At 42.5% G+C, this 24,672-nt stretch overlaps 1 protein-coding gene across 1 annotated transcript; it reads right to left on the bottom strand.

Moving 5' to 3' along the window:
• Positions 1–2: 2 nt before the first annotated feature.
• On the bottom strand, positions 3–23,418 carry naaladl1 (N-acetylated alpha-linked acidic dipeptidase like 1). Its single transcript, XM_069187412.1, has 19 exons — positions 23,166–23,418; positions 21,248–21,420; positions 20,225–20,346; positions 18,942–19,061; positions 18,127–18,319; positions 17,945–18,038; positions 17,357–17,458; positions 16,235–16,320; positions 14,658–14,777; positions 13,100–13,185; positions 12,628–12,691; positions 12,084–12,151; positions 10,574–10,665; positions 9,337–9,430; positions 8,825–8,906; positions 7,540–7,713; positions 6,434–6,521; positions 4,712–4,804; positions 3–3,316 (listed from the first exon to the last, which is right to left on the bottom strand). The coding sequence occupies exons 1-19, from the start codon at positions 23,351–23,353 to the stop codon at positions 3,139–3,141; spliced, it is 2,217 nt and encodes a 738-aa protein (XP_069043513.1). The 5' UTR covers positions 23,354–23,418; the 3' UTR covers positions 3–3,138.
• Between the last annotated feature and the right edge of the window lie 1,254 nt (positions 23,419–24,672).

The raw sequence follows: 24,672 nt of genomic DNA, 5'->3' as shown, positions 1-24,672 counted from the left end.
GATTGTTTTTCATTTTCATCTTTAATGTAATTGACATCTAAAAAAGCTTTTAAATCTTATAAATTGAGAGCAATTAAATAAGATCTTTTCTATTACATCTTGATTTTTCTTTTAATGACCAATACTGTGAAATGTTCTTTTTTTCACATGTTCTGTATTTCTTGGAGGTTTATGATTAAAATCTTAAGCATCTAGCAAAATAAAGATGCCTTTGGTAAAATATGATGCATAATGAAAAGTGTAAGCATTGGAGTGAAAATGGTCATTTATGATGTGTGATAATGAAATGTATTTTAGATGAACTCGCATTAATGTGTGTCAAAAGTACAGAATGGCAGACTTGTGAGAATTTTTTTTAATACAGGAGCAGGAGACCACCTTTATTGAGCTCCATACATACAGCAACACAGCATGGGTGACGTGCAGGACTAACTGCTAACAACTCTTTTCATACAGTATAGCCTCACGTAGTACATGGCTGGTTGATTTATTCCAGGCTCAGGTGCTTTTCCTCCTGTTCTTTGGATTTAATCACTCCTTCTCTTAACAGCCTTCTTAGCAAAGCTATTACTATTGTTTTTACAAAGTCAGTTCTTATCATACTTCAACAGATCTTGAGGCAGTTTTGGTGACTGGTACAGAGCTGCATAGCTAAGTTAACATATTTTTTAAAATTCCAGTAATTATCCCATACATTCCATTACACAATTAAACACTACCACTGTAACATTGAATATGTGTCAATATATTTGTCCTGCTTCAGTCATTTTTTGTTCCTGGGTATTATTTTGCATGCAGTTTAACCACGTTCGAACAATGCGATTTGCGGTGTTCAATCCCCCAGGTCACATGAGTTTAAGTACTGTTTTGGAACAAAGGGCAGACAGGTGTTTCTATTTACAGATTCCCTGTTGCATTAGTTGTGAAAAGAAGTGTGAACGTACAGTATAGCCTTGGTTCCAGCCTTTTGTTTGCTTTTTGGGTCTGCCTCAAGTTAGAAGACATCAATCAAGGTGAAGACTAGAGGGTTGAGTATAATGGAAAAGCAAAGCACTTGTGTTTAGTTTAGTGGAAAGAAAATTCCAAATGGAACACATGGAGATTGGGAATCACAAAATTAATCATGTGGAATGCCCTAAAAAATGGGAGTCATAGGTAATCGACAAAGGCCAGGTCATCTAAGGGAGACAACAGCAGCTGATGACAGAAAAAGCATTAGAACAGAAAAGCCCTCAAGTAACAGCCAAAGAGGTTGCAGTCAGTCTCCAGAGTGGACGTATTTCAGTTCACTGCGAGTTATAAGTGCTGTACGGCAAGGTCTAAACCTCTCATCGGCACTAAAAACAGAAAAGGTCAGGCTCAGAAGTTTTCAAAGCAATGCAATGGTGAGGCACAACAGGGACAGACGGGATGAAGATAAACCTGAAAGTGACCGAAGGGTGGAAGTGTGGGGAAAGAGAGAAACTGCAAATAATCCCAAGCACACCCTTTCATCTGGGAGGCCATGGATTGAGCATGCAAGGCTGCCTGGGACTGGCTCACTGGTCTCTATTGATGATGTAACTGATGATAGCAGCAGAATGAATTCTGAACTGTACAGAAACATTGAGTCTGCCCATGTCAACAAACATGCCTGCAAACCCACTGGTGGCAATTCTCCATGCAGCAGGACTGATTTAAAACCCCACACCCACCTTTAACCAGGGAGTTCATCAGGAAGAAGTGGAACTTTTTTTAACTGGCCATGACAGTTCCCCGATTGGAATGCTATTGAGCATACGTTTTACTTGTAGAAGAGGCAACTAAGGTCAGAAACGAGGCTTCAGTTAAAGCTTGGCAAAGCATCTCACAGGAGCATGTCAGGAGTCTGGGGATGTTGATGGATTGTAGACTTGACACAGTCTCTGCATGCAAGAGGTAGGTGACCAAATACTAACTTTACAATCATTTCATTCACTTAACATTAATTTGTCCCAATTCTTGTGCTCATCTAAAATGGGGGAATTGAATACAAACCATTTGTGTTCTTACATGGATAACCTGTGTGCACAAAAATCTCCAGAAATGAAAGGTGACATTGTGTACTTCTACATAGTTGTACGTAGTTGTCTTTTGGTCTGAAATCCAAATTTTAGTTTTGCACCTCAAAAATGACAAATTTTACTTCACTGTCCCAAATCTTATGCTTTTTACTCCCTATACAATGTAAAAATTGTAGAGTGACAATGTGCAGTCTTAAACTAGATGTGGCGTAAGAGATTTTGTGTTTTACAAAACTGTGTTGCAAGTAAATTCATGTGGACGTGAAATGAGGTGCTGACCTTGGCAGTCCCCCGAGAAACACCACACTACCATGGACAGCAGTGTGGCCAGGCAACAAACTGTGGCTCACCACCACCAGGTGACAGTTCCCACTGTCACTCTAGAACTTCTCTTAGATTACTAAATTGCTAGTCATTATATCCAAAGCCACACACATGTGCACCCATTTATACTGTACAGCTGTGTGTTTTAGTAGAGCAATTCAGGTGAAGCACCTTGCTCAATGGTGCAACAGCAGTGTCTCAGCTGGGATTTGAGCCCACAACCTTTCAGTTCCAAGTCCAGAACCCTGATCACTGCTGCCCAGGGTCTAGGTGAGGACGTTGAGGGAGCAGGATCTTGGAGAGGTGTGGGAAGAGTGCGGTCAGACAAGGAACCCGTCACTGAATGGATGCCTGGGTTGTGACTGAACTTTTATTAGGATCATGTCCATCCTCTAGGTCCCTCTAAAGCTGTACTATTTGTGTTTCAGCCCTTCAGTGTGTAATCTATTGTTTGTAAACTAGCGAAAAACCAGCGGATGCTCTTGTCAAGGAAGATGTGTATGTCTTTTTTCTTCATCTCCTCTGCAGTTTATAAACGGAGATAAGGCGATTCTTTATACATTTGAACTGCAAAATAATACAAGGGGCGAAGCCCTTATTGCAAGTTATTAAAAGTGTTTTTTACATTCTATATCAAACAAGGAGGCACTTAAAAAACATAAGACATAGAAAGGCAGCTTAAATTATTGAAATATCAATACACCAATACCAATAAAGTCGATCTTTTGGTGTGGATGCAGTAGGAATGCACCAGTTCCAGGCAAGATGTCCTCTAGATCACCTCCTCTAGTGTGTGCGCGGCGCCCTCTATGGTTTGGATGACTATAGTGAGGTGCCTGTGGACCTGGTCCCAGTCGCTGGCTGAGTCCGTGCTCACAGCGCGAGCAAAGGCGTCGGCAAGCCCAGGGAAGGTGACCACCCCAGAAGACCTGGAGGCCCAGATCACATGTCTGCCAATGACACGGAGCACAGGAAGTTCAACGGGCCGGGCAGGGTGCAAGCAGGAACACAGTGGGATTCCCAGATGCAGGTTATTCTACCACACAACCCTTGTCTGTAAACCCTAAGAGTGGAGCTGTTTCCTTTCGTTTTGACACTTCAGCTCGAGTTTTTCCAATGTGTACACAGGAAGGATTCATAACTTCATAAGAACTCTCGGTGTCCTATAGTTTTTAGAAATGTATGGTTTTGAATATGTGATTCATCTTTTCATTAGTTTAACGCCAAAGAAGCACTCCCTTCAGATGTCCTCAAACATACTGTACACAGGTCAAATGCCTTGTTTAGAAAAGAGTGCGTGCAACGACGATGCAGGCAGCAGAAACACGTGTGTATCCAGGAGATCACTGCAAGATCTAGATCCTCAAGACCTTCAGTCTTGTTGCTTCGTAAGTTATTGATTTATTACTTTTATATTTTAAATGGATTATCTCATCCCAGGAAACTTTGTATAAATAGCTACAGTAGCAGGTGCTTCTCAACCCTGGTGCCACTAATATTTCTGCTTTCCCAGGAGAGCTCCAGCGAGATTTAAGAAAGCTGTTCTGTGCTGAGATGAGACTTGGCTTGCTGGAGCCCATCATATCCCAGAGGGAAAGGGGTCAAAACAGGACCATGCCCTGCTTTAGATCTTGGTCTGTCAAAATGCACACACAGGGAGAATTTAGAAGCGCCAGCTGACCTAACCAGTATGTCTTTGGGTGGTCTGTGTAAACGGAGATCCTGGGGAAAACCCACAAGGATCCCCACACAGAACTCGAAGCCAGGTCTCACACGGTATGAGGCAGCAGCACTAATTGCTCTTTAGTTCAGAAGATGGATAAATATCAGATCCTAAGAGATTGTATTGTAGCACCCTCGCCGGGTGTCCAGGCGGATGCACACACGGCTAATATATGAAGAACTGAGGGTCCGCAGGTCTCCCGTCTCTTCCCAAGACCCGTATCCACCCTGAGCTCATCTACGTGTTCCCATTGCTGCCCTTAAAGCTCACTGATGGAGATTTTTTTGGTCTTTGTTGCCTGGTTGCTGGTGGACAGAGGTCTGTAACATAGAGTGCGTATGCTTGCCTCGTCTATTTCCTGCTATAACCCCATAGTCGCCGCAGTATACACAGCCAAGGGCCAATTTGCAGGTGGAGATTTTTTTTCAGTTTGTAAACTGAGACACTTTAACTTTCATTTTTACCCTCCAGCTGCTGTGTGATTCTTGAATAGAAATGGTACTTTAGGAGGACGATGTTAATCCAAAAATGAGATTAAAACAATAGATTGCATGATAACATTCAGTACGGGCTTGAAAGACAAGTAGCCGGTTGATCAAAAAAAAAAACAGAGCTGTCTGACCTGTAGTGGTACTTGTCTGGGAAGGCCATGGGGTCGACAAAAGCTCTGTCCATGAACATGAGCTGGTCATTGATCCTGCGAATCCTCAGTGGCCTGAGAGAGGAAGATTTACAACAGCATCTTAGTTACTGATTGCAAGACGTTCACCCAAGAATTCAAGACAAGCTACACAGGAGATGTTGGAGAAATGTTTCTGCTTCCCCTAAAAAGACACTCAGAAGTCCATCTCAGAAGTTAAAAGAAGTATTTATACATGTGCATGGGAGTGAAACTCATAGAGATACTCGGTGCATTTTTCTCAAAGTGATTAATCGAGAACGGTCCTTTAATATTTTTCTATCACGCTTCCCTGTGCTCATCAGATTGGTAACATTCCATGAACACACCCATCTTCCTCTTCCCTATTTGCTAAAGAGAACTTCTTTTAATACAATTGGTTACTTAGTTTCGGCATTCCTATAAACACAGTATGGAATTACACAGTAGCCTTTGTGTCCAGCATTCTTCCATTCCAGTTCATACCAGCTCTGCATGTCCACCTTATAAAATATTGCAGCTTCAGCAGAAAAAGTGTGTGCAAAGTTCACAGAGACCCTCTCAACAGCCAGGAGGCAATCTGGCTTGTTTGGTAGTTAGCAGTATAACTGTTTATCATTGTCCTGCTGAAAGGTGAAATCTGTGCCTGGTTTTCGGTCTGCGGCATGTTTGCCTCAAAGATTTGCCAGCACTCTATGAGCCTATACAGTAAGTCTTGATAAGCTTTGCATTTCCTGCTGATGAGAAGCAGAACCATAATGTGCCTTCAGTTCCATGCAAGCTTCTTTTGTGGGGTTACTGGGACATTGTTGGGACATTTCCTCCCATCTCAGCTACTGAAGTAACTCTTTCAAAGTCGACATTGGCATGAAGGTGGCATTCATAACCAGTTTACTCCTTGACTGGCTGTTTTTGTTGATGGACTTCATCATGCTCAAGGTGACATGAAGGGTCTTTTGAAATCTTTTTGAACCCCTTCTCCTGACCTGTGCCTTTATACAACTTTATTTCTGAGTTGCTTTAAAGCTCCTTGGTCATCAGAGCTGAAACTATCCTTGTTAACTAGTTCACTAGCTGACTGAGCAACCTAACAGAGATGGGTATTTTAATTCTGAAATCGTGCAAATGACTATTAATGCACACAGACACAGGACAGTCAGCTAATTATGTCTCATTAAGGTAACTTTGTGTACATAAATTTACTACAGAAAAGGGTTTGAATACTTATGAAATCCTGACTTTTCCATTTTTTTCAGGTTGTCTATTTACTACTTTCATTTTGCTTTTTGCTTTTGTTGTGTTGCATAGATTGTGTATACTGTATATAACAATTATTAATTGTTACTTCTGTCATGACTCTAGGTTTTAAAGCAACAGAATGAAAACTGTGTAAGTGTCTGAATAGTTTTGCAAGGTAGTGTACATATAATGAATCATTATGATGATACAAGTCCACAGTACTGATATTGAAAAGTAACGTATATTTGTATTTTTTAACCTATCACAATTACTTGCGAAAACTTCCATAAAACTAGAACACAGTTATGAGACTGGTTCTGTTTGCTACTCAGGTGCTATCAATCCACAAGGTGGCGCTTCGAAAATACTTGACTTTTCCACTAGAAAAAGAACTAAAACAAGGCATGTGACAGAAGGTAGTGGAGGAAAGCATCCCTTTTCCCTTACGTCTCCTTTGTGAGGTCAGTGTCCTGGATGAGTCTGCTCAGGCTGTTAGCAGCTGTGCGAAACTTTGCCACAGCAGTCTTCAGGGGCTCTGAAACGTAAGCATATCAATACACAGTGGGAATGATGTGACCGACACAACAGGCCAGGGCTGTCTCGGAAACCACACACGTCATAGTACTTTCCTTCTCTAGGCACCTGGAACAATTTTAAGGGGCGCCTTCATTCCTAGGGACTTCAAAAATGGTACTTACAGTAGCAAGACAAAATTCACAGGACTACAAGCCAGTCTGTCCTAAAGAGAACTTTGTCATTCAAAAGCTTTGACATGCTAGAAAAGCGTCTATACCATATGAAAGCAAAGGAAGATGTGCAGCATCACCAAGATATATAGGCATTTCAATACCAGGTCGGTTCAATAGACCTGCAGCATCAGCAAACACTAATCTTGGAACAGCTGTAATGCACAGTATATCAGGATTTTGTTCCACTTCCTCAGGTTATGGTGGTTGAGATATACTGTAGACAGTAGGTCTTTCAAATAAAGAGAGGAAATTCATTGACAAGTTTTCAGGATGAAACCTTGAAGGTCAAATAATAAAAACAGTTTGCAAGTATTCTTTACAAATCACTGGATGTATCACTAAGGACAGCAATCATCCTGGTTTCTCACTTTTCTCCCCCCTTCCCTCTGGTAAGCGTTATAGGAGCATAAAGGCACAAACGTCCAGATTCAGAGACAGTTTCTTCCCAACAGCTGTCAGATTAGTGATATCTACCTTTGCTACTGGCTCACACTGATGTTTTTTTTTTTCTTACAGTGCTTGTCTGCCTTTTTTAAGTTATATTTAACTTGTTGCTGTTGCTGCTGCTATTCTGTGTTTGTTTTTGCCGATTCCTCTAATGTCTTTGTATTGGAGCACACATGCAAATAAGCATTTCATTGCACTTGTGCATCTGACAAATAAATTGAAGTGATTCAGCTCGCTCAGAAACAAGGAGTTTCAAACCTGAAACAGAGCAAACTGCCTCACAATCAAGGTCGTTCCCATTTCCCTGGTGTCCTGGAGCCTGCAGGGAAGGGAGTCAGGATTGATCCCTGTCCTTACCCATGGAGATGCCTTTTTCCATCAGCCTGGTGTTATAGCTATCCAAGGAGGTGTTGAGAAACTGTTCCAGGGTCTCGGCGTAATCGACAGCGTTGAAAGGGATGACCAGGCTGTCGGCCAAACGCAGCAGCACATTGCCCGCAGTCCGTGCCACTGTCTGGTGGCTGGTGAACCCTGTGAAAGTACAGTCATCACTCGTCCCGTCTGCTGCAGAGCTGGGCGGGAGACTAACGTTTTCGTTTCAAGTGCAGAAATAATTAAAACCCCCGTTGCATTGTCATGATTGATAACAAAAAGGTAATCAATTCTACTGCTGAAGTCTGAATATTTCGTGACGTGATGGAGGCTGTAATGTCAAATCCAAGCGATGCAAGTCCTTTCAGCTAACATCTGTCCGGTGTGGTTCATTTACTGCAGGCGGCAAACTCTGAAAACCCATGGTCACATTCAAGGTAAAATGGATGATGTTAATAAAAATAATTCCTTGCACTTATATAGTGTTTTTCTGGACACTCCATTCAAAGTGCTTTACAGGTAACTGGTACCACCAGTGTCTAGGCCCATGTGGATGATGTGACAGCAGCCATAGTGCACCAGTATGCTCCCCACACACCAGCTATCAGTGGGGAGGAGAATGGAGTGACAAAGCCATTTCAGAGAGGGGGATTATTAGGAGGCCATGATTGGGAAGGGCCAGGGTAGAATTTGGCCAGGACACCAGGGTAACACCCCTATTCTTTTCGAGAAACACCCTGATATTTTTCATGACCACAGAGAGTCAGGACCTCGGTTTTATGTCTCATCTGAAGGATGGCGCCTCTTTTTACAGTAGAATGTTGTCACTATACAGATGCATTTGCATTCGGATAAATTATATTAACAAATATGTTTTACAGAACAAGCAGTTATATTAGGCTATATTATGTTGTAAACAATACACTTTTCTGCTCCAGAATAGTAACATCAGACAGGATTCTGAGGCCTACAAATTCAATTTTGAAGAAAAACAGCTCTGTTTGATACCATTATTTCCTAATTATTTTGTGAAAACATCCAGAAAACAGTATTTGTGAATTTACATTGAGGAGATCTGGAGTAGTCTTGTTTGGCTATCTTGCAGTAGTACATACTGTATTTATCAACTCCATTCTGCAACAGATGTACTGAATGTGCACTTTTACGCAATTTCAAAACGAGATCCTTCAGAACTTGATTAACAGCCACCTACATTGGACATTTTAATCGGTTGTGGCCTGGCTGGGTAAAGGTGGATTATACTGCTTACCTGGGTCTATGTACCTGGCTGCATAGTCAAAAGTGTCATAGGCAGTGTGATACGCAGGGTAGATTCGTGCCTGTGTTTTGCTCTGCAAGAGAATGCAACACTCCAACATGACACACGAAGCACTATAAATACAATTTTACTTAACTGCCTCCATCTTTTCATTAAGATCATCGTTGGTATTCCAGCCGTTGACCGTTCTTTTCATTTGTTAGATGTTTGTCAGAAAACCCTAATCAAATGTATTATAAATAGAATTTACAGTGGAGAGCTGCATCTGGAACAAGTACAGATTACAGACTGAAAAGTATAAAGAAAAAAACAGTATGAGACTCTATTAATGGCACTCTTCTTTGGCTATTTGGAATTGCACACATTGTTTTTTTCTTTTTACTGTTCAGCTTTAAGTGGAACAAGCAGTTCAGGTGGGTAGCTGCGTCAGTATGTTCAGGCTGCAAGGGAACGAGTAATAGGTTTACTAACCTGTAAGTAACACAATGCACTGGGTGCCTTACCCTGTCATAGGTGTAAGCGATGTCCATGGAGGTGATGCCCAGGAAATGCATAAAGGCCGCGTAGTCACTCCCTGCTCCAGTTAGATACCCCAGACTGAGAGAAACAACAGAAGTGCTTTGCTGTAGCTACTGGGCTCTCATAAGGACAACAGCCAAAATGTGAGAAGCACTTACAGTGAAGAGAGGGACAGGTGCAGAGGATTGTTTGGAGTGGATTAAGGCTGCCTGAGCAATGGAGGAGGTCAGCCACTGAGGACTCAGTGGTGTCCTACCCAAAAAAATATTTTTCTCTTTTACTCTACTACTGTTCTTAATTTCATAACGAGAGAGGAGAATGATTCAGTTAATGGCTTTCTTTAAAATCATTCCCACCACCTTTTACCACTCCATGGAAGTCCATTGTTGTATTTTCCAAGAATACTTGTGATTTGGGTGGAGTGAGAGAATGTATCACCAGGTGGAATGTGATAAGAACACATTTCAGTCCCAGAATGCCTCAGTGAAAGTGAGGCCGCTTTCCTCAGTCCTAATCGAGAAGGCCAATCCATTTGAGATTTGGCCTTTTCCTTCTATGAAGTTCAGTTCATATGGTGGCACTACACGCGAGGGGCGTGTTCAGTGTGGAGGCGGAGCCCTGGAGGAAGACTTTATAGTCTTTATCGCTAAATAGGGTAAGTCCAGTCTGGGAGAGCAGGCAGGGAGCGCAAGGCCCAAAATAAAAACTCTAATCGTGAAAAAAGGTAAGCCTGCCCCGTTATAGAGATGGGACAGGCTAAAAGAAAAATGAAAAATAATAGAATTACAACGGCCTCACGCTCGGGACTGCCGGTGTAAAGATCCCCCCCTTCTGGGGTTCTGCCCTGCTCGTCCTCTTTGAGGGGGGCTCAGTGTGTCTTTAAAGAGGTCTCACAGCCGCAGCTCATCTTCGATCAGCGCGTGCAGCTGTGATTACCAAGGCGAGGCTCCACCCCTTCTGCAGGGCTCCGCCTCCACACTGGACACGCCCCCTTCCGTGGTAGTGCCACAGTATGCATCCAAAGACAAGTTAGAAATGGGAGAAATGACCTCTGAAAGTAAAAGTTGGAGATGTTCAGTGCAGTTACAGATATACTGTATAGATGCCTGAGGGTGTATTTCAATGATAATGTGTGGTTATAGGATTTCTAGCAACTACCAAAATGATAAAATAAAGGCCATCAGAACTGCTAAACCGATGCAGAAGAATGAAGGTACACACTTGGGGATGATGCCATAGGCAGGGCTGCTTCTGTTGAAATACTGAATCCAGTTGTCATAAACAGAGGTAGACGGAGATCCAGGAGATTTCACCTAAACACACAAAAACAACCTCCATGATGACAACATTCGGACTTACTATACAATAGTAAAAGAGTGAGTATATATTTAAAAAATACTTACCTTTTCTGGTCAATACTTTATAAAATCTTATTTATCCTTCCCAATGTTTAGGAATAAAAATGGTGTGAGTACACACCACACCAATGTTATATATATATTATTCTAGTACAGTCATGTCTCAGTTTGTAAACTGAAATGTAAAATGTTTCTTCCTATTTCAAAGGGTTAATGTATTATTGTGTGCTAGGGGCCTTTATACAGTACCTCTGAATTAGTATCCTTTATCTTAGAAAAGATTCACCCTTTTCAGCCACCACAGGAATTAGTGTATCTGAAGTACAGTATGACAAAGGGGGAATTGAGGCATTTGTACAGCAGCAGTGATATCTAAATAGATAACAGCCTGGTTTAAGAAGAAACCAGATAGTTGGACTAATTACCAGGCCGGGAATTTCTAGGAAATGACCAATATCTCACATGCTCATTTAAAGTGAGTTACAGTCTACAACTAATCTCTCTTTTTTACTAATCAAAACCTGGAAGGTATTGAGTGCTGAAAGAAATTTAAGTAAAGTTTGAAAAAGGACTTCAGTTCTTCTGTCAGTGGGACTATTTGTCGTCTTTTTAATCCACTAGGCAAGTCAACACTTGTCTCTGTGGTGGTCTTTTACAAAACAAGTAAATAGGAGACAAAAGTTTTCTATTTACTGCATTATCGGTTTAGGGGGCAGGAACTTTGAAGGGTTATTTTATGGATGAAAGCAGTGTGACTGATTTGTGGTATTCTAGCTGTGTTGGGGATTGGCTATGACCTTTGACTTACTTATATTAAACATTTAGAGTATTTCCAACCTTACTGATGAATAGACTGTGAACCACAGTGTATTAAACCTTCAAAACAACTGGGATGACATCAGTATACTGTATTTTAAGATATGGTGGAAATTGTGTGGAGAAGAAAAAAGGCTGCAGAAAAGGAAATGATTAGAAAAACGCAAAAAAAATGAGTGACAGAGCGCCCGAGTGAAGCAGCTTCCATCCCAAAGGCTGTGGAGTTAAAGCAACTCCCCATGAAAATGTCCTCCTGAGAAAACATCTCTAACCACAGACATACTGATGGCAGATCCCAAGAGGCAGTGCAGGATTCAGTGAGCACCCCTGCGGCTGGTCTGGGGGTTCTGGGCTCCCCACACTCCCACTTGTACTTGTTGAAAAGAAATACCGAGTTCACTGGTGCACGAGGACGCATTTTTTTATAATCTCACTTGCGGCTGCAGAAGAGGGGGGACTTTTTTCGAAGTTGGCCATCACAAAATGGTGCTGGAGAAAGTGCTGTGCAACACAGTTTGTGTCAAGAGGTCTCCCTGTCCTGTGTGCAAGTGCCTCACCTGTTTGGTGGCAGTGAACACAACACTCTGTGCAGCAGGAGAGCCCTGGACCCTCAGGGTGGCATTAGCTGTGATTCACAAGCACAGGGAATCAAGGGAGACAGGGAGAACACAGGAATGGTTCAATCCAGAGAAGTGGACCTGCATTAGGGCTGCTGTGAATTCATGGCATTCTCAGAAAAAAAGGCTCCACACTCTTCTTTCTAATGGTTCAAATGTTAAGTTTAGGATTTTCCTCTTTTTTTAAGACTATGATATTCCAAAACAAGAAGGGAAAATTAAATGTGTTGCTGTTAAAACTTCTCATCTGGCCAAGAGTTAATAACTGAATTTACAGTACCTCAGGTTTTACACTCCAGGGTAATTGTATAATTTCATTTCTATATCGATATCTCTCATCTCATCTACAGAGAGAGAGTAACAAATATATACATATGATTTGATTGGCATTAAGTATTTGTATTCCTAAAGTTAAGGTACAGTTCTTTTGTTTCTGAGAGTTGGGAATGATTTGCGATATTGGAGATGAGAGATTCCTTCTCACCAAATACTGAGATGTCAACATTAATGTAAGCGACCGCCCGATCCCTCAGCTTGCTGTAATATTCCTGCAGGGGAGAAGACAAGACTGGGACTGAGCTGAGCACTAGGCTGCAAACCACAATGTCAGTGATGCTCGGTATTTAATTTTTAAATACAACAGTCACAGGAACTCTGTATAACTCTTTATAAAGTTGCTTATCTGTGCTTTTGAATGTCTTTAATTGCATATTTTCTAATTACTGTATGTCACACTACTGGAAAAAATCTCAGCGCCTTCAGCGTCTTTCTATAAGGTCAAATAAGGCATAATTAAATCAATGCAAAGCTTTTTTAGATGGTAATGAAGTGTAATCTCCCTTGGAATGTGGCTTCTCATTACCACAAATAATGTAAGCAGCTTCCAACGTATTCTGAAACTTTCCAAAGATGTAACAGTGTCACCTGGCAGTCTGCTCAAGGGATGCCGTCAGTACCTCTGTGTATTCGGTTGAGCCGATCAGGCCAAACTCTTCTGCTCCCCAGCTCCCGAAGATGATGGACCTGCGCGGCCTCCACCTCCCTGCAACACAGACACTTCAGTGACGAGGGAGTGTCCCCGCCAGTGCCGGATTTCCCATGAGGCACTGGAGGCGCAGTGGGCCTAGGGGCCTACAAACCTTTTCGGGCCTACGAAGGAGGGAAACACTAGTGACTCATGAAAAAACGAGCTGAAACAACACGCTTGCGATCGTCTCTTGGTGCTCTAGATCAGTCATCACACGCTCTCTAGCGGCTGTTCTAGAAACGAGAAGTTGCGAAGTGATGGTCACTCGACTCGCTCCATCAATCGCGTGGTTTAGCATGAGAATAGTTTAAAGTGCATCATGTCAATCGACGTCATTCGATTGGCGTTTACCCCTCTCTCTGCACATTTCAGAGCGAAGGTGCCTAGGGCCTACGAACACCAGCCCTGGTCCCTGCTCCTGAGTGGCAGTGGGAGGGGTGGAGAAAGTGGGGTTTCCAGACCGGGTTTCCACTCCTACCACCCCAGTTCCACAGGCTCCTGCTCCGTGAGGCAGCCCTTACTGTTAAGTGTGAATAACCACAGAAACTGTAAACTGCTCAAGTAAAATTTAGGCTACATCACCTTATAAACCTTAAGACGGCTATCGTTGTCCTCTTTCAAGTGTACAATAAATGAATTGCAGCAAAAAGATTTTGTAGTTTATTTCCTTCTCTCTTGAGGGTGTAACAGTGAGGTACTGTTGTCGTCAACGTTAACCTAGAAGATTTCAGTGTGGAATTAAACCCGGACAGACCCATGCCAGGCAATCAGAGAGGAAGAGTATGGGCGTAATGGAGGACAGACTGACAAGTCTAAATGTCTGGGGAAGTGGTAGACAGCACTTAAGACATTGCGGGGGTTTGGATAAGACGTCTTTTAAACAGAGACTGATACAGCACACATAGAAAATATAGTTTTACAGTTTTCGTCTTCTGTTTAAGGAAAGAGATCTTTAACCCGCCATGTGTTCCGTCATTATAAGATGAGAACCCTCAAAGTAACAGAATCGTGACCTTCTTAATAATGTTTCTTTATTAGCCCTATACAATTTCTTGCATTAGGAATTTGTCTTTTTTCGCATACCCCAGCTTTTCTCCATGGAGACACAGACAGGGAGAGAGAAGCTTGGGGTCAGAGCGCAGGGTCAGCCATTGTACGGCACCCCTGGAGCAGTTGGGGTTAAGGGCCTAGCTCAGGGGCCCAACGGAGTAGGATTCCTCTGCCGGCCGCGGGATTTGAACCGGCAACCTTCCAGTCACAGGTGCAGATCCTTAGCCACAGAGCCACCGCTCCGCCCCTGCTTCTACGCTTGTGGCAGGAGATCCAGTCTGTCTGACCTCTGTGATCACAGTGTGAGTCACGCACAAGGCCAGGCTAGCGGGTACAGGCGTGTTTGTGGAGGCTCCGCTTTGTGCATGATGTTTTTGCTGCGGTTGTCACACCAAGCACCGGCCTCAGTGCAGTGGGTTGCAGAGTTAAAGACTGACCTGCCTTCACCATCTTCCCCAGGACGCGGGTGATCTCCAGCATCACGGCTGTCCCACTGCTGGGGTCGATGGCTCCATGGACCCAGCTGTCCCGGTGATTGCCATACAGAATGTACCGGTCTGAGGATCACAAAGAGCACGCGCTTCTTCGTCACCGACACCTGCCAGTCCCACCCCACCCTACCAGGGCTCAGCCCTGCCTAGTCTAGTCCACTAAATTGGGTATGGGTTACAGTATGTATGGGATTATATATAATAATGAATGGGATTGCTCACAGTGTACAGAAAGCAGTGTACCTTTGACTCTGAAAAGGTTGGTGCCAATTCACAGAATTATGCTTCAGGCAATGCTGGGTTAGGAGGTTACAATTTTGTGGGAGTATGGAATAAAGGGTTTATGGAACCAGCTACCCAGCTGTGCCATTGAGGCCAATAGCCTGGCTTCTTTCAAGAAGTGGCTGGCTGAGATCCTGGGATCAGTTCAGACCAGGTGGGCAAACGACCCTCTCTGGTTTGCGATCTCTCCAATGATCTTAATGGGTGTGGCATAAAACGGGGGGGGAGGTGTTCAGTGTGGAAGCGGAGCCCTCGATGAAGGGCGATGCGTTTCCCTAGCAACCACAACTACCCTGGCTAATTAAGTGGCTGCTGAAGCAACGCATCGCCTTTCATCCATGGGCTCCCCCTCCACACTGACCACGCCTCCGCCCTATGCCACAAGAGGAACTGCAACACTATTTTATATTTCGGGGTTAGAATGAATCAGCATTCATGAGTGTATTTCAAACCACAGTAAAAGTCAAATGCGTACACAGTAACGTGTAAAGTCTTCAATTTACAATAATTTCCAGGTATGCGCAGCGCCATATTCTGCGATTCAGAACGCGGCATCAACCTCCAGTGATGTGAAGCTGCCCCCATTACATTCTAAACAAGCAGGCTTGTGAATACACCTCTGTTAATTTAACAGACATATTGCTCTTGATTTCGTGAAATGCCTGCTGCACAACTTGTACTTAATTCTCTCATACATCGCATTACAGTGACTAGAGAGCACGAAAGGCCGCATTACATCACAATTCTTGTGAATTCTCGCCCTTGGTTAGACCAGGGGTTGGTGACAACATGGAAGAGGTCTGCTATCCAACCCGAGCATGATGGGGCCCAACAAAGTACAGGGTTTTGGGCCGGGTTCGGGTCGGTTTTTCAGGTACTGTACAACTTCGGGCTCGGGCCAAGTACGGGTTTGTTTTCTAATAAGTGAAAATGAAGGCCGGGTTCGGCCTTCAACTTCATGCCCTTGCAGACCTCAACAACATGGTGACTTACAGTACTTTCACAAAGTTCCTGATTTTGTACTCAATTTGGAATTTGTCAAATCTTTTCATTCTCTCAATGAATTTTGTCACAGAGTTCCCCTTTAAGAGCAATTATTACACTGCTTTGTGTGCATACATAGGATTGTATGAAGGGCTTTACACTGAGAGTGTGTGTGTGCATGATAGTACTTGTAAAACGTGTGTAGGTGTCAGGTGGTACTGGAGAGTGTGAAAGTGTCTGTGGGACATACAGCACACCTGGCTCCACGCTGCCACGGATCACCCCCATCACATTGTCCGAGTTCTTCAGCTCACCCTTGTTGTACACGTTCAGTTGAACTTCACTTTAAGAGAACAGGAAGTATTGCAACACAAGTGGAAGTGTCAAATATACCAGCCTAACACTTGTGAATAAAAAGTGTTAACAAATAATATGCTGTTACATCTCAATAATCTTTAATAATGTTGCCAGGCAACTGTCCTGTGTCTATAGTGTAGCTATAATAAGGTGCTTTTAATCAGTTCTCATCAGGTCTTTCCATTGAATTATGACAGAGTTAAACGCTGTAATTTATGTGTCAAAGCATGATAGATTATTCAGCCATTAATTATGTCCTTAACTGAACTTAGACCAACTTTTATTTTGCTTCTGGGTCAGAACTTTAGGAACAGTCCTGCATCATTCCAGTCAAGATCCAACTTCAGATTTATTGTATTCAAGAAGCAGGAATTTCTCTGTTGCAGTAACTGCTGTCAATGAAAGCTGTACAGTAGTGAGATTTGGATCCCATCTTTCTTGTAGTAAATATCAATGTGATCCCTGAGCACCACCACAGAAATTCCAAAGAAGACGATGGGATTTGATCCACAGCCTCATTAATACCTCAGCAACAGTCACTAGAATAGGACAGTGTAGAATAGTGGGCAAGTCTCAGGACTCATGACTGCTGGGTTTTGGGTTCGAGTTCCTGCTGTAGACACTGCTGTTTTATCTTGAGTGAGGTACTAAACCTCACTTGCTCCAGTCCTCCCAGTTATAATGGAACAGGATGGGTATCGCTAGCTGTAATCCTTGTGACTGGAACAGCGTCACACCCAGGGGGGAAAGGGAGTCATGTGCTTCTTGTTTGCTTAGTTCCATGGAAACCAGGATGGGTTTCCATGGAACTTCCTGATGGGAAGCTGTGGCTCAAATACATAAGTACCCTCCAAGCAACCCCTTGACTGCCATTAGTGAGTTGTGGCTACAATCGTTTCTACAATTCTCATTTTTCTTTTTGCTGGGATGTAAAAGCAGATGCCAGCCAACAGCCACATTGGGCTGTATCCATATGTACTGACACCTAATCGTTTTCAGTACCTAAATAGATATTATGATACCTGTTGTTAAAGATGGAATTGGGTTCAAATCCAGGTCCCAGCCTGTAGGTGCATTTGAATGATCCTTGCCAAAGGCTTGGAGCGTCTGATCCACCCAATTTGCTGTACCATCCAACACAGAGAACAAAATAATGCAATGAAAACACCCAGGAAACCAAGTCATATTTCAAAGAGAGGCTCCGGCAGGGAACGAATCCCGTAATCTGCACTTAATAAAGTATAAAACAGGATGAAGTGAAAGACAGGCTTGGAGCAGTCTAGGAAGGCAATGCTAAGATTATTGAAAACGCATCTTGAGAGTGCAAAATCCACTGGATCTACTTCAGAGATGGAAAATGACTCCTGTTATCCAAGAAATGAGATCATTTGAAAGGGTCAAGTTGACTACACAGGAATTTCGACACTTGTAATCCCTGGGAAATTGGGTTCAGATATAGCTCAGATTGGCTGATATTGACCTTGCCCTCAGAGCATGAATAGAATAAGATACACTGACAAAACACACTTTAGCAAAGTTTGTGAAATCTCCTCAGTTGCAGAAACAGAAATGTGAAGCAGAAGATAGTAGGATAGTGTAGGGTTACTCACCAGATCAAAGCACTGGCATCTTCAAACCCAATAGGTTGTGTTGGAATAGGTGGAATCCCCTTTATATCAGCCTCCTTTATCCTGTAAGTGTAATCTGCAGAGCAGGAAGAGTGGAGTGTTTTAAATAAGCCACCTCGCTCTGAAGAGATCTGCTCAACTCCAGTGACAAATAAGAAGGTTACCTTTAGCTGCGAGGTACGGTGTCAACAAGTCTCCAAAATAGGTATTGTAAGACCCTCGTTCCACTCCTGATGGGGGCAGGTACCAAGAGTTGGGGTAGGTCTCATTTACATCCGACAGCTTCCCATCATTAATGTCCTTGGGATCGGTGTACACCAGGACCCCGATCACTCCAAAAGGCGCAGCATTTATCGCCTGAGCAGCACAAGCAAGGAAACTTGTCACCGACAGCACCTTTGCTTACCACATCTGCATACTACAGCTATACGCATATACAGTAGTTTTATCAACAGTTTCATTTCATTTTAGAATGATCAATTATTCTAGATTATCGTAACATGTCAGAGAAGCATCCTTGGGGAAACGGTCATATCTGATCATGATCGTGATGGACGGATTTTTTGGAATTCAGAAAAACACATTTTGCATGACTGGCACTTCAATATAACATATGGGATTGAGGGTTGGTTGTTATTTTTATGGTTCTGGATCAGTTTCATATCATGTAAGGCAGAAGAAGAGCTGCCAGTGGGTTATTTCAGGCCTACAGTATGTGATAATGTAGGGGACAATTAATTGTGGTACATTTTTCGTTGGAAATGAAGGAAAGAAGTGGTCACTTAGTATTAGGAAACACCTGGGAAGAGGAGTCGCATAGTCCAGGCCAGAGAGGGAGAAGAGCAAACTACACTGATTGAGTAGGCCATCTTATCAGGTCGAGAGGGGATTAGAAAAGGGCATGCAACATGGATGTTCCGAACATGCACAGAAGGTGCCTATTGCATCACAGAAGGTGCCCGTTTAATGAGCAACTTACCTTGTTTGCTCTGCCTGCTCCTCCATACCTCACAATGGCAATGGTGCCATTCAGGTCAATAGTTTTGTTCAGGAATTCATAATCACTGACTTTACCCTGGTTCGCATACACAAGCCTTCCCTAAACAAATATGGATGGATATGAATAGTTGCGCTTAGCACTTATCACACCACAGTGCTAAGGGATATGGAATTGTCTTACAACTTTTTTTTGCCTAGAACAATATTTGGGATTATACAAATTATCGGATCGCTACCACAGCTCGTAAATGATCTCCAGAAAATTTGAGATGTGTCTTATCTCAGTGCAGATTCTACTGACAAGTGCAAAAAGTACTTTCTGATCTGGTTTGCAGGGCTAGGCCAGTGTAAAAAATGTATTTTCCTAAAAGCTTTTATTGTTCTATTGATTTTACTGCAGGAGATAAGATAAGTTAGCTTTTACTGACATGGGAAAACATGAAAACCCTCTCTCAGTCAGCAGATTTTTCCCAGACAATACAGTATGTGCAAAAATGCAACAAGATCGGGGAACAATTTACTATTTTCCGATTGAACGATGTCTGAATTTCAAACTATTTTGAAAATAATCTGCCAATTATTGTTAATTAAAGACGTGGTTGCAGCAAAACTATGTTTGGAGTGTGAAGTAGAGGAGCCGAAAGTTGGGTTGCCCTAATTTAGATGCTTGTGACTTCCAGCGGTGTGAAAGGGTGAGAACAAGTTAATATTCACCTTCCCATAGAAACACATGGAGTTATAAAAGGTGTTCATTATAAACCATACTGAGTAATGATTCTTTCATTTATAAAATACCTTTCCAAACTGAAGGACACTGTACATGGTGATAAAGAAGAAAAAGATTTTAAAAATATACAATTAACGACTATAGTCAGATGAAGGACAATTTAACAATGGAGCAGCGACAGAAAAAATATGGTCACCAATAGTCTGACATATAGTCCTTGGTACAGTGAGCACAGGACCTGCCTCTGACAGGATATGCAGTCCATTTCGCTGGTCAAAATTAGCTTTACCCCAGGGATGATTTTTGCTCAGCCAGCAGCGATTTCCCAAGACAATATGCACAGAAATGCAAGAAGTATGGTCAGGGCTCTAGAACAACTGTGAACAAACAGGTGAACAACTGGAATTTATCTGAAAGCTCTGCACAGATTCAAATGGCTTGCAACCTAAGTTTTAACTAGGTTCTAGGTGCACATTGAGATTCTATTGCTATTTTTTTTCATCCTATTGCTATTTTCTGATCTTAAGACACGGTACCTTTGGGTTCCCAGCTGGGGCGTAGGCAGCGTAGGGCTGTACAACATCTGGGTGCAGCTGGTCCTCTGTGTAGTTCTTCTCTTTAAGTCTCGAGGTGAAGAGCACCGAGTCGGTTGGAGAAACTTTAATAAAAGTATACGTATAGACAGAGCAAAAAAGTAATAAAATAATCTGCACAGCAATTCCACCATTAACATTATTATCCAGGAATCTGAACTTTAGGTTGTTTAGATCTTTGGAGTAAATTCCCAAAGTCTCAAATACTCAGAAAAGGTTAGCGTATAAAGTCATGCTGTCTCAGTAAATTCCAGATGATATTGGAATCTCTTGGAATAATAACAAAGCAAACTGGGATGAAAGGCCCTGCCAGTTTTCGTGGGTGGCAACAGTTCAGAGTTCATGGAAAGTTGCAGCTCCATGTAAAAGTACTGGCAATATCTTATAATCTTGAATGAATAGTGTGAAGCTTTATTCATTAACATGTATCCATCTGAAAATTCTCCATTTTGAGTTTATGTTCACAATTAAGTGTTAGATTTCCTGGTAAATCCCAAATTTAAGATTTATAATGTGAATGCTGATTTCTGTAGTTTCATAGAGCTTCACAGAATGCCTCTCTAGGTAATAGGTTAATATTACCTATATACAAGTATTACAGATAAAGCAGATATGGATGAGGTACAATTTAATTCAGGCTGTTTTATCTGTTTTATATTCCTGGATAATAACATTAAGCACTGGCCACCTTAAAATCCATATCTAAACCTTTGTTAAGGTAACAGATGGAAAGGCGGGGACAATCCATAAAATGACCATGAACTTGCAAAACCTGAGAGTCTAGACTGGTGTAATATTAAACCAGATTGATACCGGAGTGCAGCATCACAGGCCCTTCCTGTGATCAGGCTGTTTCTGAGGCTGTTACAGATCTTTATGACTCTACAGGCAGGTTCTTGCTGACCCATAACTTTCAGGGGAGTTGTCCATTCCAAGACATCCAAGACTTCTACCCCTGGCCCTTACCCACGGTGACCCTGTTAGGAGTCGTGTCACTGGGGAACGACAGGTACACTTTGTAAGTGTCCTTCCAGGCGTCGTCAAGACCAGAGATTGGGTCCTTCCATTGGTCCAGTATGTACTTCACCAGCTGCTCATCTCCACTGCTCGTAGCCATGTGAGGCACTTTGGTCAGCTCCCTGGTGGTTTGGAGGGAAAAGGCAGAATTAAGCCACGGAGCCACATCCACATCTTATCCGTGTGTGTTTCGGAACCTGTGAAACCAATAGCTGTCAATGGTCTACACCTCCCAGCGGCCATCCAGGATCCAGGTTGTTTGTCCAGCAGAAGCAAAGAGACTCCCCTGGTGTCCAAGACAGCTCTGTACAAACTACCTTCTCAAGAAGTGCGGTATAAGGTTTGATCTGCGAAAGGGTTCGTTCTAAAGCTGGTTCTGAGAAAGAGAGACAGACGCTTGTGGTGTGGAAAGTGTAGTGTCAGAAATACCATTGTATTATGTACTAAGAAGATGCTCAAGAGCCTCTTTCTTCTCAACACACAATTTATGCTACTTTAGAAGGATATCCTCAGGTATAAAAACTGCTTGGGATTGCTTGAGTTCGGTGCACCGCAGGAGCACTTACACCATTGTGTGTCCCTGTTATTCTCTCTGAAAATGGCCTTTTTCATAAGAGATTTAAACTCTTTTCAAACCTTCACTGAACCACTCTGCGACTTCCTAAGCCCGTACTGTCCGATACCCAGGAACATACCCAGCCTAGGTGTGGATATCAGTGTCAGTACATTTAGATCCTGCACTGTGAGATATTATTAAATCAGGGCTCATCAGCTTGCTGCCTCTCCAATCCCCTCCACGCCAGTACTTTTATTTATCCATCTCCCTAATTGCTATGACAAATTTCCCAATTATCGATTAAATAATTAAGGAGCAGGTCGGAGCTCTAGTTTTATTAGAACATCAGGATGGCAATATTTAATATTAATGTCTACAATTGTTTTGTATACTCCTATACTACTCCTAATTAAAATATAAGTATTTCTGAAATAACATTCTGAGCCTCTTATTTTCTCGTGATTATTTATCCAAGTCATTTCATTTTAAATTGCTATTGTTTGTTTTTACAACAAAATTATAAAACTCAGAACTTGAGTAAGCCTACTGAATTTTACGTTGTATATTGAAGATAATGGTTACACAACATTGGTTGCTATATTCAGTCTTTTAAATCTAGTATTGAAATCAAATTTAATGGATGGATGGATGTAAATACTGTAACGCAACGCATTGCCGCATTAGGTCGGCCCCCCACCATCGGGGGCTCGAACCCGGGACTCCCGCGTCTCTCTGCAGTGACCTAGCCCCGTGAGCTAAAGAGAGATCTCTCTACAGCCCAGTAGCTGTAGTCCTGCTATCACAGGGAAGGGCGGTGATGGCACCTGCTCTGGTACGCCGGCTCTTACACAGTACCTGTCAGCCGTAAGCGTTACAATACTTTTGTTTGTACAGATTGATGGCAACTCTTTGAATTTGTTCTAAAGGACATAACTCATTGTCTCCTGAAATAAGACATGTTATTGATAAAGGTAATAAACTGTTGAATAAAAACTAGAATAAGTAGACCCTGTTGCTACTGTATATACAACCTACCAGTGCATCATTTGCGCTGAAAAAAGCATCACCGGATTACTAGACTGCTTTCGGCTATTAAAAAAAACACACATTACATTCTTACTGTGTCGGTTCACCTTGGCTGTAAAAGCTAATGGAGAAATATTTAAATTGTTTTATAAAATCAATCTGACCGCTGTCAAAGTCAAATAAAAAGCTATCCAGACCAGACTATTCTGACAGTCAGTCTGGTCAAGAGGCACATCTATCTGACCCAACATTCACAGTACACAGCAAGGAAGTGCAAATACTCACTTTAGATACTCCTCAATTCTCTTGTTGTCCACCTCTTTGATGAACTGCTCGATCATGCTCTCGTCCACATCCCGAGACATATCCCGCACCCATCCTGGAGATTTCTCTATCCCGTAATGCCCCACCAGGATGCCAAAAGTGAGGATAGCTGCTCCCAGAAGCCCAAAAAGTAAGATCTTCTTCCACATTTTGCTCCGGGCCTTCCAGCTACTGGACTGAAGCTGAACTCATGCACAATGCCAGTCTTCTTTTTGCTTTTCCAAACTATTTAAAGACCCTCCTTGCCCCATGTAACGTCAGCCACTACAGATAAGTACTGTTCACTGAACAGTTAACCTATGACACATTTTTGGAAAATGCATCTCAATAGGCATGCATCAATCATTGATGTTTGGCACCAATAATATACTTTGTGTTTATTCAGTGACCTTCAGATGTGCAATAATAAAAAGAAATAGGGGATGTTAAAGTTAATAAGTATCTTATTACTTATGAAATGTTATATAATGCCAAACTTCAAATATTTGCCATCAAGTTATAAAGCTTGGCTTTATATGACTTGTCATTGTAATCTAGGATGCTTGGGAAACTGCAACTAATTGACATATATTTAGATTTGTGTCTTTTCCAAAACAAACCTTGGTATTTTATTGCCCTGGATAGCAAACAAGCAGTACTAAGCAGTACAGGTGTCTTGGCTAAATTTCGCCCCTGTCTTCCACAGATGGTCAACAGAGGGTATAGATAATAATAATAATAATTGCTTAAACTTATATAGTGCTTTTCTGGACACTCCACTCAAAGCGCTTTACAGGTAATGGGGACTCCCTTCCACCACCACCAATGTGCAGCATCCACCTGGATGATGCGACAGCAGCCATAGTGCGCCAGAACTCTCACCACACATCAGCTATCAGTGGGGAGGAGAGGAGAGTAATGAAGCCAATTCATAGATGGGGATTATTAGGAGGCCAAGATCAGTAAGGGCCAATGGGAAATTTGGCCAGGATGCCGGGGTTACACCCCTACTCTTTTCAAGAAACGCCTTGGGATTTTGAATGACCACAGAGAGTCAGGACCTTGGTTTTACATTTCATCCGAAGGACGGCGCCTGTTTACAGTATAGTGTCCCCGTCACTACACTGGGGCATTAGGACCCACATGGACCGCAGGGTGAGCACCCCCTGTTGGCCCCACTAACACCTCTTCCAGCAGCAACCTTAGTTTTTCCCAGGAGGTCTCCCATCCAGGTACTGACCAGGCTCACACCTGCTTAGCTTCAGTGGGTTGCCTGTTGTTGAGTTGCAGGGTTATATGGCTGCTGACTAAGCAGCCATATCAAGATAAGCATCTTATCTTATTTCAAGATAAGAAGTGAAAACTCAAATTGGGATGATGTAACAGTCAGTTCTCAGTTCTCAGTTTTAGATGCAAAAGGGGAACTGCAAAGCTATTTTTATATTTGTGGGTTAGAAAGAATCAGCTAGATGATTGAATTTCAAACCAC

The sequence above is a fragment of the Lepisosteus oculatus genome, chromosome 3, assembly GCF_040954835.1.
Source record: "Lepisosteus oculatus isolate fLepOcu1 chromosome 3, fLepOcu1.hap2, whole genome shotgun sequence".
NCBI classification, from domain to species: Eukaryota; Metazoa; Chordata; class Actinopteri; order Semionotiformes; family Lepisosteidae; genus Lepisosteus; species Lepisosteus oculatus.
The sequence above is the reverse complement of the archived record's forward strand: the minus strand, read 5'-3'. Positions and strand labels throughout refer to the sequence as shown.

What these genes read in the sequence shown, in the direction of transcription:
- naaladl1 (XM_069187412.1), bottom strand. Translation starts at nt 23,353, where the DNA reads ATGTGGAAGAAGATCTTACTTTTTGGGCTTCTGGGAGCAGCTATCCTC. An exon ending in AGAATTGAGGAGTATCTAAA is followed by an intron (nt 21,421 to 23,165) that starts GTGAGTATTTGC and finishes CCAAACCACCAG; the next exon opens with GGAGCTGACCAAAGTGCCTC. An exon ending in AATTCCATCTTTAACAACAG is followed by an intron (nt 16,321 to 17,356) that starts GTATCATAATAT and finishes GTTCTCTTAAAG; the next exon opens with TGAAGTTCAACTGAACGTGT.